Source organism: Drosophila obscura, unplaced genomic scaffold (genome assembly GCF_018151105.1).
Source record: "Drosophila obscura isolate BZ-5 IFL unplaced genomic scaffold, ASM1815110v1 contig_37, whole genome shotgun sequence".
NCBI classification, from domain to species: domain Eukaryota; kingdom Metazoa; phylum Arthropoda; class Insecta; order Diptera; family Drosophilidae; genus Drosophila; species Drosophila obscura.
In genome coordinates, this window is record NW_024542825.1 from 1,381,554 (window position 1) to 1,395,832 (window position 14,279).

Consider the following 14,279-nt stretch of genomic DNA (forward strand, 5'->3'; position numbering starts at 1 on the left):
CTAAACTTTGATTAAACAATATTCGCAGCTGATTATCTTCCATCAATTGTGCTCCATGGAAGGTGTTACCCATCTGTAAGTTAGTGAACTATTTGCTAGCTCTTCTTACTGAGATTTTTAAGAACTCTTCAGCTTTTCATGCTCTCTATGCATTCCACCTGAAACCTTTCAATCATCCACCATTTATGGTTAATGATTTTATTACACAGAATCAAGCTGCAAAGCCCCAAATCAAAAGGGAAAAAAGGTGCATATTATAAGCAGCTACACACGCTCCAGCGCTCCACCGCTGCTCCTCGCTTGGCCCAAAAGTAATCACCCATTGCCATCACTTTTGCTGCCTCAAGATCCCCCCTCATTATTATGCAAAGCGCATATTGAGGCAAGTCACAAAAAACAAAAAAAATAAAGCGAAGCTCAAAGAGATATTTTACGAGTGTCTGGTGGATGATTTGAGCAGCTTTCGGGGGGCGAGATGCTGCTGCCTGACTTACAGACTGGCAATCAAAATTACTTTTGACGTGACATCTAGCAGCCCGAAAAAAGCCGCAAATATGCAGAAACACCTTGAAAAGCGACAAAGAGAGGGAAGAGAGTAGTGGCAAGAATCTACGAGATTAAATGTGCAGCAGGGCATGAGAGATAAAATGACATAAGATACAACGTCAAATGTATCTTACCTTACGACGAGTGTGTCGCTGTGTCGCTGTGTCGCTCCCTCCCCCACAAACAACGAACAACATCAAACAACCTTTATTGTTTCCAGGGAGCGTGCGTCACAGAACCAGTTTGCCCCACAGCCTGAGCTCCAGCCTCAGTCAGACCTGTGCCAAATAATCAGATACGAAAAAAAGTGTAATTCAAATTTGAATGCAAATTAATCGCTGAGAATGTCGGAGATATAGCTGAGTTGTAGCTAAAGATGCAGCCAGCCAGGCAGATGTACAAATTCCTGCCTAATGAATTTTTCCCTGCTGATTTTCTTGTTTCTGTTCGGCCTGACATTTTGATGCCTCGATTTACTCGTCAATTAGTGGCCAAATTAAAACCAAATTTATTTATGGAAAATCCCATTGAAGGCGAACATTTACATACAGTTTGCTGATTGATATTGGTCAAGTGGTTTTTCATTAAGTCATTTCTAGTTTTCCACTTGAGCAGAGGAAAAACTTCTTTGTAGTTCCATGCCAGGCCATCTTCATCTCCATCTCCATCTCCAAGTGGTTTGGTTTCGAGCTTGCCAAGAACCGAAAACACAACAAAAATTACATACAAAATTTAGGGAAAATATTAAGCGAAAGATGGGAGAGGGGAGGGCAGCGCTGTGCGGGGGCACTATGACTTTTGCTATATCCACTTGCACTTGCAGTGTATTTTGTTCTCCCCTTCATCGCTTGCTCTCCCTTTTCGTATATCTGCCGCGTACCCCTCAAGCACAACTCATCTTCAGGGCAAGTTGCCAGTGAAGCACTTGAGAACATCAGCAATGGGCTGGGCTGAGCTGGGCTGGGGTGGGGTGGTGTGGGGCGCACATTAGAATAGGAATAGCTGCTGGCAGCGGTAATTGAATGAGGAGCACAAAGGCAGCCAGAAACGGTCATTGGATGGATGGACAGAAAAAAAAACCCCACAACAAAAAACTATGAAAGCGGGACAACCGAAGCTAGAATACTCTTTCCATGCAGCTGTAGTTCTACGATTTATACGATTTATTTCGTTTAAGAAAGTGCAATAAAATGTACATTTAACATAGAATAATTGGAGATATTTTGTAGATTTTCTGCTTGTTTTAATGTGCACCAAATTTAAATTTTAACTTAATTAATTTTAAATTTAAGCAAAATTTTAAAAAAATTAAAAATTTTAAATTAAATTAAATTAAAGTTCTTTTAAATTAAATTTTAAATTTTTCTTTCTATTGATGGAATGTTTCTTTGTTGATTGATTTCGAATTAAGCACGTATATATTATTTTATTATATATATTAATAATATTATAGTATGTAATTTGAATATATATTAAATATATATTATATATTATTATCTCACCGCTTTCCAAACTCCCATCATAGTCATAAAACCCTCCTCTTTGACGGGCATTCAAATTGAATACAAGACTCACAAAATATCCCTCACATAACAGCACACAAATGAACCCTTCAAGCGAATGGCCAAAATGAGCAACAACGCTGGTGGTGGTGGGGGGAGAGATCTCTTCAGAGCCCCCATTCCACACTCTGCACTCGCTGGCAGGACAGCTGGCAGTGTGCCTAGTGCAGCTTCCCCTCTCTGCTTCAGCTGTGGCAGGCAGCTTCCACTTTTTTGCTGCTGCTGCTGCTGCTGCAGCGGCGGAAATTGTGGCGCTCGCGGGCCGGAAGTGTTGCCAACGTAATCGAAACGTGCCCGGGCTCCTGGCTGCTGCTGGCTCCTGTCGACAGAGTCGATGACGCCGTCCGGTCAGTGGCTGTTATTAGGGAGGGCTAGGGGATGGGCTGGTGGCAGCTACTAGCTGGGGGAAGGGCAGCCGAGCCAGGGGTAGTTGGGTGAGTTTAATGATTTTGTACATTTGTCGCAGCGGTTGGCGTCGCGAATGTCATTAGCTTTTATGATTGTTAATTGTATTTGTGGTGGCGGAAGCGGAGGCGAAGGCATAATGTGTGTGGGAGGAACAACCGTGGGAGGGCAGGTGGGAGTGGATGAAGAAAAAAACACCCTGCAATTAGAGCTCTGATTGGATGTATTTTATGTGCCTTCATCTGTCTTATTTTATGTCTTCTATTCGGTGTTTTCGATCCTACAAGAGCGCTAACTTGTTTAAAGAGCATCCAAGTTTTTTTTCTATTAATTTATCTTGAAAGAAAGTATTGGTAAAATATTATTATATTATATATTTTTGTTGACCCCTCAAATTTATTGATGTTATCATCAATGAGCGTCTTCTGACCAAGCTATAGATCTGTCTTTGACAGAATATTTTTGTTATCCTTCCCCTGTTATTAGTCTTTATGCCTCACACCTTTGTTGCCTTTGGTCAATCCACTCTACATAAAATATATAAACACTAATATTTCAGAGCCATAAAAAGTAAAGCTCAAAGCAGCCACCACCAAAGTGCTCCTCTCCCTCTCTTATTCCTGTTCTAAATTAATTACATGCACATAATTATTTCTTACGAAACGTCACCGGGTGGCAAAAACGTGGCAAAGCGCGCACACACACAAAAAAAAAAGAAGAAGAACACTTTTAGTTGAAAATTCCATTTTAATTTCCGTTTCCGCATCAACATTTTCCGCTTGTCAATTATTGCAAAATTATGCAAATATGTTGCGCAGACAGGGCGTGGGAGTAAGGAGTGGGGAGTGGGAGGGCGCAGAGAGCAGCGGGAAAGAAATGTCGAAATTTGTGCGCATTAAACGCGTCGCCCACAGAGGTCGGGTCTCCGCTCTGCCTCTCTCTCTCGCTCTCGTTATCTCCCCATCGCTGTCTCTTTCTTTTTTTTTTGCTCTCGAGACTCAACACCGCCAGGGAGCTTAATTGAATTAAAACATAAAAATTTCTGCACCGCAATAAGTTTGTCTGTTGGCCCCTTCGGGCTGGGCTATAAACCTGGCCATCACGGGAATGAACAATTCGGCTTGTGGATCGGCATCATACCCCCTCATATCGGTGTGTGTGTGTGTGTGTGTAATACCCCATTTTAGTGTATTTTGACGAGCAATGAGTATCATAATTTTTCCCATTTTACAACATTTTTTTTTTTCTCAATTGGCGTGGCTTTAAATTAATTATGAGAGGAGCGGCAGCAGGAGCAAGGCACGTACCCAATGCCGTAAGTATGCAATGGAAATTTCTGCATTCTCACTTGAAATTTTTGTGCAATAAATATTTATGCAGCTGAGAGCGCTGAGAGTTCCTCCGAAAGAACGAAGGAACGGAGGCAGCGAGGCAACGAGGGAACTACTTAACAACACAAACAGATACAAATATGTGAAAAGTTCCAGCAAACTCCGCAACGCGTTGTGGGGAGGGACGTGGGGGGGAGGAGCACTTGAAAGTTGTTGTTGGTTTATGCACATGTGCAACGGCATCTGCATGGCATTTTCACTTTATCAGGCCTGCTGTTAATCTGTACAGTATACACACACACACACACACAGTACAGTACTGTGCACCTGTGTGTGTGAGTTCTAATGAAACCGAGACAGAATATATGTATGCATACCCATGCTAAATTTTAATTGAAACCCAATCCAAGCACAGGCTTAGCAGGCGATTAAACAGCAGCATAGAGACAACAATGGGGTTATGTACGCATCATAATTAATTGAAGATTCCATGGGAAGCTGGCAGATAGCACACAAGCAGAACTCAGAGGTTGATGGACACACAAAAGTAATATTTCTTACAGCTGTGCTTACACAGCCGAAATTAGAACCAGTTAAATAACAGCCCAAGGAAATCGAAACCAAAGTCAAAGTCAAACAAAGGCATTACAGCAGAACTGAAACTCGAAACTGAAACTGGAAACTGCAAGCCCAAAATCTCAATATAAATATAAATAATAATTTCTCAAATGATGGCTGAGTGTGTCTGTGTGGCATTTATTGGGTGTGTGTGTGTAGGGGTGGGGGGACTTATAGCCATTAGCTAACTTGTTCACATCTGTTTTTACATATGTATTGCTTTACAGCTCTGCACTTCACTTCACTTCTCTTACTGGGGGGACAGCTTTGTGGCCCCAGGCCCCAATGCTTTGAATAATGTTTCACTCGTTTCGCTTTCCAACACTCCCATTCCACCAGAGTGTCTGTGTCTGTGTGTGTGTGTGAGTGTTCGAGGTGTGTGATATGTGTTATGAATGTGTGTGTATAAATCTGGCTGGCATGTTTAACATTTATCCCCTCTGTTCCCCCGTGCTGCACCTCATTTTATTGTTTCTCGCATTAGTAGCAAATTTCTGGGTACATCCGATATATGCAAATCTCAGCTGACAATCCTCGGGCGAGCGAGTCTCCTTCGACAAAGTTTTATGCGTTCGCTTCATTCGCATTGCCATGAATGCAATTGTTCTGCTTAATGCGTTTGACTTTTGTTTGTGGTTGGTTTACACTGCAGCAAAAGGTGTGTGCGGCAGGGTTGCATTTATTTTTTAGTGCTGTATGACTACAAGTTATCGTAGTCGAATAACTGCAGCGCTTTGGCTAAATTTTGGCACTTTTATACTTGAATAAATTCTTGTTGATTTAGTTTTGTAATTTTAGGAGTTAACTCTCTTTTATTTAATGAAAAAAATGAAATATTCTGCTCAGATATTTAGCATTATCCAGCTTTAAATAATGCTTATAGAAGACTCAGCCACATTCATTTTTAATCCCCTCAGAATTAAATATATTTTAATATATATTATACAATATATTATAATTATATGTATATATATTATTATTATATTATAATATATATATTTTAATATTTTATAGTAGCTTTTAAGTCAAAGAGCATCCACACTTCCCTGCCTCGCAGCTCCCTTAAACTATTCCCATAGCATACTTAAGTGCGTATCATTTGCCACTCCACACATGTGCACATGTACGTGTGCACGTGTACTTTCGTGGCTGACTGTGTGTGATATTGTGGTTGCTGTCAATGCCGCCAGAAAGTACATAAAGTATGCCCAAGCATTTCGAACTTCCTGCTCGGCATTATAAACATTTACACAGGACCGAGTCGGAGTCGCAGTCGGTCGCTTAATTCGCTTAAAGCCAACACAAACAGCGTAGCAGAAAATAATTAAGAGAGAGACAGAGCGAGAGAGAATTTAATTGTAATGCAAATTGAATGCAATCTAATGCTTGGCTGGCTCCACACAGAAAACTCCAATAGGAGCCAAAAAAAAAAAAAATCCTATAGGGGGCAAAAAATATTATGCACATGACAAACTTTGGCCACCGGGGGCAGGGTGTGCCTGGGTAGGCAGAAGTCGACTTGACACAAAAGTTGATGTCTCAAGTGTGAAGTGAAATATATGAGGGGACATATCTTGTGGGCGGTGGCTGGTGTGGTGTGGGGGTGCGGCGCATATAAGTGCAGTTTCCGCTTTTGACTGTGCATATAAATCTTAAGACAGTTAACGACATCATATGGCAGAGTTGGTCCGCTTCCAGAGGGCTTCCCAAGGATGAACTTACAATGCATATGCCACAGCCGGAAGTTCGCCGCCTCCTTCAGCCACGCTCTCTCTCAGTCCCAAAAAAAGCGAAGCGAACTTTGCTGCATAATTGTAAGGCGGAAGGACGACACGACGAGCGAAACGGGCGAAACGAAATGTTCGCCCAGCCAGTTGAGGAAACCAATTTGTGGTAATTGTCGTGAAATTGCAATTTCTGCAACTGTAATGGCCCAGAGGACTGACACACACAGAGAGACAGAGAGAGAGAGACAGAGAGACAGAGAGAGATAAGTACTGGTTGAGCAAGTGAGAGAAAGAGGCAGGAAAATGGAGAGGGGGTGCCCTGACTTCACTCAAATGAGATGCTGCTGCAGTTTGCTTCTTCTTTTGGTGGCTTGTGGTTCCGCCCCCGCCGCCCCCGCCGACGCCAGCACCATCGAAAAAGGTGAAAATGATAAACTGCCTAAAGCCGAATTAATGCGGAGATTGCTGCCAGTTCGTTGTGGGTGGAATGAGCCATGGAAATGAGCCATAAACCTTAATGAATGAGGCAAAGGGGCTTCCCCCTTTTGCCACTGCCACTGCCACTGCGAGGCATTCGATCTTCAAGCAATTTGGCCAACCACGTCAATGGCACACACAAAAGCGAATACTTTGGCATTCCCTTTCTTTTCTTTTTTGTTTTTTTATTGGACCTGGACTTTGCGCAAGCAACCGCTTTTATCATCAGTGGAAAAATCACGTGCGCATAAAACTTTCCAATCAGCGATGCCAAATACAAAAGAGGTCCTTAACAAGCTGTTCAAGTGGGACAGAGGCTGAGGCGAGGACGAGCACGAGCACGAGCACGAGGAGGACTCAGGTGTCGGCAATAAGTTTTCACCTCCTTTTGTCATTCGTGCTATCTTCTTTTGGTCGGGCAAAAAGTTTCAACTTAAAATGGCAAATCCATACAATAAATATATAAAATGTTACTTTCCGTGTCACACCTGAACTAACCTCAAATAAATTTCGCACATGTGCCGGACAGACCCAAAGAGACCCAGAGAGAGAGTGAGAGAGAGAGTGAGAGAGAGAGGCTGGCTGCCTGCCTGCCTGGTCTGCTGTTCAAACAAAAGCCGTAGAGAAGAAGAACTATAACCAGTGCTCGCTCCTTTCGTATATGTTTAGCACACAGGAATGCCGCCTCGCAACCCGGGGGCTCAGTTGGAAAAAAGTTTCCACCTCACACACGATAAGGCTGCTGTGCAAGGGGTGGGCAGGGGGGGGTGGGGGATTCTTCTTCTAACAGGTTGAGTGCGTTCTGAGTGCTCCGGCTTGGGGGTCTCCACGGATCACCTCCCAGTGCCAACTCCAGGCGAATGCAACAATTTCCAATCACTTCCCTTGCAGCGACACAATTTTCTATATTTATACTTTACGACACCCCTGCCAACTGGAAGAAGGTTTACTGTGAAGGAGTTTGACACCAAGTGGGCTTTGGCGGATTGGTGACTAGGCGGATGCCCTTGAAACAACAAAATCAAGCGAGCAACGGAGAATGCTTAGAGCTGCAAGCCTTTGTTGTTATTATTTTTGAGAGTGTTCGGTGCAGCTTACAGCTGGCGCTAGTGCTTGGAGAGCCGTGTGGATCGCGAGCAAACAGCGCGAGAGCGAAGGGCACGAGAGCGCGAGCGAGCTAACAGTCCGCTGTTAGCAAGACCAGCAAATGGCTGTTACTGTTACCGCTGGCATGCTAACAGCGCTGCTGCCCTGAACAAGACATTTAAAAACAACAGAAAGATGAACCAAAAATATATTGAATTTATTTGAAGAGCACCCCTTTAATTATTATGCCATTCACGCTTTAAAGTTCTGAATTTTTATAAATTCCTTAGGTAATTCCTGACTTTCCCGTCTTAGCATTTGAACTCGTACAAACTTCATTGCTTAACGCAGTGATCCACACTCATCTGCTGTAGTTAGAGTATCAAAAGTGGTTTGAACGCACGCTTAGTTTGTTTTTGAGAGAATTCCAGAGTCCCCCCCCACCCACAGTATGCGTATGTGTGTGTGTTGTTTGTGTCTCTGGCAAAACTTTAGGGGGCAGAAAAAAGGGCAGAAAAGGAACACACTCTCCACTGGCTGCTGGGCTGCTGGCTGCTGGGAGAGTGTTCGAAAGTGTTGCAGAATGAAAAGTTTTTCCTTCTTATTGCTGCAGTCCGCCTCGTGCCCCGTGCCCCGTGCCCCGTTCCCCGTTCTTGTTGCATTGATTCGATTTGTTGCGATTGCGTTTTTAGTCTTTTGCATGTGCGCCCCCCCCCCCCCAAAAAAAGTTGTGCCACTCCTCACTACACATCCACTCCCCCCCACTCGGCAGGCTGGGGCCTCAGATAAAGCATAACAATTGCCATGCACAAAACTTTTCCCTCTACAAATGTTCTCGTTTGGATGCAGTAGGGATGCACACCCCCGACCCCGCCCCGCCACACATGTGAATTTACAGGGCAAAGATGAAGACGATTTATTGTTGCAGAGCTTAAAGTTGCGTTTTCCCTTACAGGTCCCAGCTGCTTACAAAGTTGTTCTCTGATTAATTGCAAGCTCCCCTCCCAAAAAAAAAAATATCACTCATACGCCATGTGCCATGTGCTGAACAATTTGGGTTAAATACTTGCTGGTCGATCGTTAAACGGGGCAAAGTCAACACGCACATTGGGAGCTCATTAACGTATTTAAGAGCCACAGCTAAGAGTTCATAAAAAAAAACATGTACTCAACATATTTTCACGTGTTGGTGGGGGGTGCCACGGGGGAGCCATGGGGAAACCACGAATTGTAGATGCTAGAGAAGAGAGTTTTGCAGAGAGTTTTAGGAACAGTTTTCTAGAGATTTTTCTAGAGAGTTATTAAGCGAAGAGTCTGCTAGTTTTAGCCAATAAAACAACTCAATATTCATCAGACATTATTATTGCTCAATCATTTTAATTTAATGCCAGACAAAATAATGCTCTTAATTTTTCCTTTGGAGTCTACAGATACATCTACAATTTAATCCAGCTCCATGGAAAAAATTATGCGCTTATAAGTTATAATGATGGCATTTACATAATATTTGTCTTTAATAATTATCACACAAAAAATATTTAAATTTTAAGACAAGTTTTAGCTTGAAAACAGCTAAATTCTCAGTGCTGTGTCACCTTTGTTTCTCCCCCCCCATAAGCTTTAAAGCTGTTAAGCTACACACACACACACACGCGTATATCCCTGCACTCACATGCATTCACCTGTGCGTGTGTGTGCGCGCTTTTAATGTCATTTTTATGCCCACCATTTGGAGCTGACGTCAGTCAGTCAGTCAGTCAGTTAGTCAATCAGCCTCAGCCTCAGCTGGGGCAACATTTTTACAGCCGTGTGCCGGGCTGAGGGCTGGATAAAGTACCGCGCACCGCAAGCCATAATAATAGTCACTCCGGATACCCGTACCCTTGCCCGTGCCCGTGCCCGTGCGTCCGTCCCTTCTGCATCGGCAACTCATTAAGTTTGGCTTTAAAAAACAAAAAAAAAAAAGCAAATGTAAACAGTTGCCCCCGCCGCCACCACGATGCTGCGTAGTTTGTGCGGACGAGCGACCTCTTGACCCGCCTCACGTAATTTTCGCAATTGTTATTTATGTTAATGTTAATTTGTATGCCAGCATTTGCCGGCATTCTTCTACTTCAACTTGTGCTTGTACGAGCATTTATATTATTTTATTTGTAACATTTGTAACATTTGTATTTTATTTTTAATACAGTTGTGTGTGTGTTTGTTTTTCCCATTTGATGTATTTACAGAGCGTAAACTTTTCGTTGGCATGCTGAACAAAAAGTACACGGAGGCCGATGTGAGGCAGCTATTCACGGGCCACGGCACCATTGAGGAGTGCACCGTGCTCCGGGATCAGGCCGGACAGAGCAAGGGCTGTGCCTTCGTTACATTCGCAACCAAACAGAACGCCATTGGGGCGATTAAGGTGAGTGGAGGTGCAAGTGGAATGCTGAGAGAGCTCTGCATTTAAGCTTATGACAAAAATTGCATAGCAGAATTTTTTCTATTTAATGTGAGCAAAGAGAGAATAAATCTAGAGTACACTTTGCTGAATTTATTGCATTTCGAGGTTCATTAAAGCAGATAAAAATAATACTGCAGCGACTACTCTCTAATGCTGGCCAAAAAATCACCTTTAAGTCCAATCAAAGCCGCTTAACAATCTCATCGTTCTGCTGCTGCTGCTGCTGCTGTGGTGTGTGTGGGAAAAACTGTCGCAATGATTAATTGCAGTGGCGGCAAGAGTCGCGCATATAAAACACGACTCTCTCTCACACAGACACACACACACACACTAAAGCACAGCTTCATTCCACAATGGCAGGCAGGCAGCAGGCAGGCAGCAGGCAGGCAGCAGGCAGGCAGGCAGCAACAAAAACCGCATGCAACCGTCAAACAGGAAGCAGAAATGCAAGCAAGACGCCGCCTCTGGCAGCGGAAGAAGTCAACGGGAATGCTGGATAGCCAAGTAACCCATCCACAGCCACCCACACACACACACACACACAACCCTACACACACACCTACACACACCCTACACACTCGTACACTAATGCAAGTTTTGCGCCGGAAACAGGCAAAATTACAAACTTCCGACAGCCAAACACACACAAACACATGTAAGGGGAGAGAGCGAGAGGGACACAGTGCTTGAGGGCAGTGGGTGGGGGAGAGGGAAAGGACAGGGCAGGGCAGTCCAAGCATGTTGTCTCTGTTCTCTGCTCTGTTCTCTGCTCTGTGTATATTGCACATAATTTGTCGCCTTTTGCAAGATGAATGTTGTTGTGGGTGGGCCAGAGCCATTATAAAGCCATACATGCATACATTTACACACACACACACAAGCACAGGGAACAGAGTACAGGCTGAACTGGATTTTGTGGTTCTTAGTTGTTGCATTGCAGGAGGGGATTACGACTGTACCAGAGAAGTCTTTTTGGGTTCTACTAGGTTTGGGATAGCTGTGCTCAGGATTGGCATTGGAATAGTGGAATAGTTTTACTGTACTGTACCCCTGCCTGCAGTTGAGATCTTGCTGTGACTCTTATTTGGATGGAGCTCCAGGAGCAGCCTCTGGCAGAAAACAAACCAACGCCCAGTGCTCAGAATTATACGTGTATACTCCTGTTTGATATGTTCCCACACACGAGTTACCACTGTACAGGGCCATGTGTCTATGTGTGTGTGCCTGCGATTTTAATGCATTTGAAGTCAAATTACGGGATGCCAGTCACGCACGAGCCGGCAATGAGCTTGGGTTGCTTGCTCCCAGACCTGAAGATGGACCCCCTAAAGCTGATACTTAGGCTGAAGCTGAAGCTGGAGCTGAAGATGCAGCTGGCCAGGACCGGGACCAGCACCAGCAGCAAAATGATTTGGCTCGATTCAGTCAAGCGGCGAGGGTTGCAAAGTCATTGCAGTCTATTGGCGCCTGAAAGTATGCAACGCCATCCAAATGCAATCCAATGTGATGAAATTTGCCAGTCCACCCCCCAAGCCCACGTAAGCAACCCAAAGAAGCTCAAGCTGATGGCTGCTGGCTGCTGGCTGCTGGCAAAATGCATTTAATATTAATGTGCCATGTTTATAGCCCCAGCAATTTATCCTGCACTGCCCTTCCACGGCTGCTGCTGCTGCTGCTGCTCCTCCGCCATTAACTCTGCTTTTCTATACATAAAACAGGAATAGCAGCGAGAGGGCAGCAGGCAGGGATGGGTTGATGGCTTGCTGGCAGAGAGCAAATGATGATGGCATTTTTCAACGCATGCAAAATTTTCTTTGCTTCGTTTTTTTGTTTTTCTGCTCTCGTCTCTCGCTAATTTGTCAAGTGGTTGGAGGTTCCCCTTTCCCCCTAAGTTTGGAATGCGATTCAGTCAGTTTTGCAAATGCAAAACTCTTGACTAAGCTAAGGGCTCATTTAACCCATTTACTGTTTGCTACTGGCCAGAAGATCCCCAGTTAGAGGCAATATTAAAGTTATTTTTAACTGCCATTAAATATTTTCAATATTTTAAATATATTTTTTGCAGTATTCTAATGACTTAATTGATGGGGAATTAATTACTTTCGCTTGAAATTAAAATCCCTTGCCATTCTTTATACATTTAAATACCTTTCTCGCTGAGTTTTAGCTGCGGCAGGAGCAGAAGACCTACTCAAAAGCCGGCCAGCAGCCAGAGGCTGAGCACAGTTTGATAAGTTTTATGGCCACTGAGATGAGGCGGCTTACAGCATCAGAATAATGACGCGCACTTAAGCCGTGTCCCGACCCCACCCGAGCGTCCTTCCTCTGCCTCCTTCCGAGCCACAACAGATCTGACAGCGCAGACCCATTTGTCCGCTTAGGCGACTTAATTTACACCTTTCTGCTAAGCCCAAAAACAAACGAAATTCCACGCTGAACTCTCGAAACCAGGCCAAACATTTAGCCAAGGCTGCCATTTAGGGGGCGGTGGGGATGGAGTGGTGCTGTGGGCTGTGGGCTGGCTGGGAGGTTAGCCACTTTACTTATTTTCCGGTTTATGTAGACTTTATCATTGAAACTCATCCACGGCTATGGCGGCGGCTCCCGGGCCCAAAACTTCCGCTCAATTGTGGTGACGGTGGCAACTCTGGGGCCTGCATCCTGCCGTCTGCCTGCCGCATGCTGCCTGCCGCCTGCCTCTACGTGCGGCTGGGCACGCCTGTATCGTGGCAGGCACCAGAAGTGCTCTTTAATTACATTGACTATAATTCTTGCGGCTCTGGCGCGACTTTTATGGCCGGCGCATTGTTTTGCCACTGTCGCTCGCTGCTGCTGCTGCGACTGCTGCTGCGACTGCTCTTGGCTACAAAGTAATTAGGGAAATTTCCGACCTTTTTAAACAGGTCCTCGTAGTTACACACAGTTAGCTTGAGGGGGGGTTTCTTTATTGGTAGTACGAAGAAGGTGTTGTGCATTTTGGGCGTAAGGAAAAGGCTAATGAAAATATAAGTTCGATATTGCAGGGGCTGGATTCATGGATAAATACTTATACATTTAAAAAATATATAAATTTGAATTAATTAACAGTGTAGAAATGGAATTAAAGATATAGTAATTATAGAAAATTAAAGAATAGCAGTTAACAGGCCCTGTGTAGGGTAGCAGCTGTAACAGGGCAATGTCGCTGGTTTACAGCGCAGCTTAACAGACTGTTAATCGATCCCGGTTACAGCTGTTAGCGCTCTCTGACAAAGCTGTGCAAGCCTGTTCCAGTCTGTTTGAGTCTGTTCGATTCTGTTCAAGTCTGTGCAAGTTTGTGCAAAGCTATTCAAGTCTGTTCAAGTCTGTTCTGTATGTATAACATTGAAATAATACCTCTATACACCATTTTTGTTGCTCTTTCCAGTCCCTTCACCAGAGTCAGACTATGGAGGGTTGCTCCGCACCGCTTGTCGTCAAGTTCGCCGACACGCAGAAGGAGAAGGACCAGAAGAAAATGCAGCAGCTGCACGCCTTCTGCGGCATCAACGCGCTGACCGGCCAGACGGCCAGTGGAGCGTCTGCTGCTGCAACCACGCCCACCGCCAACACAGCCACCGCCCTAATTGCGGCCCCGCCCTCGGCGGCCAGGCCCAATCCCTCCATGGCAGCAGCACTGGCCGCCGTGCCGCCTGTACAGCAGCAGGGCAACGGCACCCAGACGGCCATGGTCTCGGTGCCGACTTCGGCCCAGTTGAATGCCTCAATGGCGCCCACACTGCTGACGGGCAATCCGCACCAGGGAGCCGCAGCAGCTGCGGCGGCGGCAGCGGCCTACCTGGGCGGCGATCCAGCGGCAGCGGCGCACCTACAGCTGTACCAGCAGCTGCACAGCTATGGACTGAGTCCGGCTCATTATCTGCCAGGTGAGTGGAGGAATATTTCGACGTTAAGAGCCCTAAATCTTAAGAACTGCCCCACTTCGAGTGATTCCCCCCCCCACATCCCCAACCAAAAATCCAAACTCCAATCTGATCGATCGGTTCAGTCAAAGATACAGATAAATCCACAGCGTTGCATCATTTGATCTGTCTCTGTC

The 14,279-nt window shown here is 45.0% G+C and overlaps 1 protein-coding gene across 5 annotated transcripts in view; it reads left to right on the forward strand.

Moving 5' to 3' along the window:
• The window catches only part of LOC111080672 (CUGBP Elav-like family member 1), a 52,013-nt gene that overhangs the window by 29,885 nt on the left and 7,849 nt on the right, over positions 1-14,279 (forward strand). For 4 of the 5 annotated variants that reach the window (XM_022376416.2, XM_022376421.2, XM_022376474.2 and 1 more), the window contains 2 exons: positions 9,984-10,162; positions 13,608-14,106. In XM_022376416.2, the coding sequence (XP_022232108.2) occupies positions 9,984-10,162; positions 13,608-14,106 (678 nt within the window). Of the gene's footprint in view, positions 1-9,983; positions 10,163-13,607; positions 14,107-14,279 lie in introns of those variants that run through there. The other variant, XM_041594797.1, reaches the window with a different exon arrangement.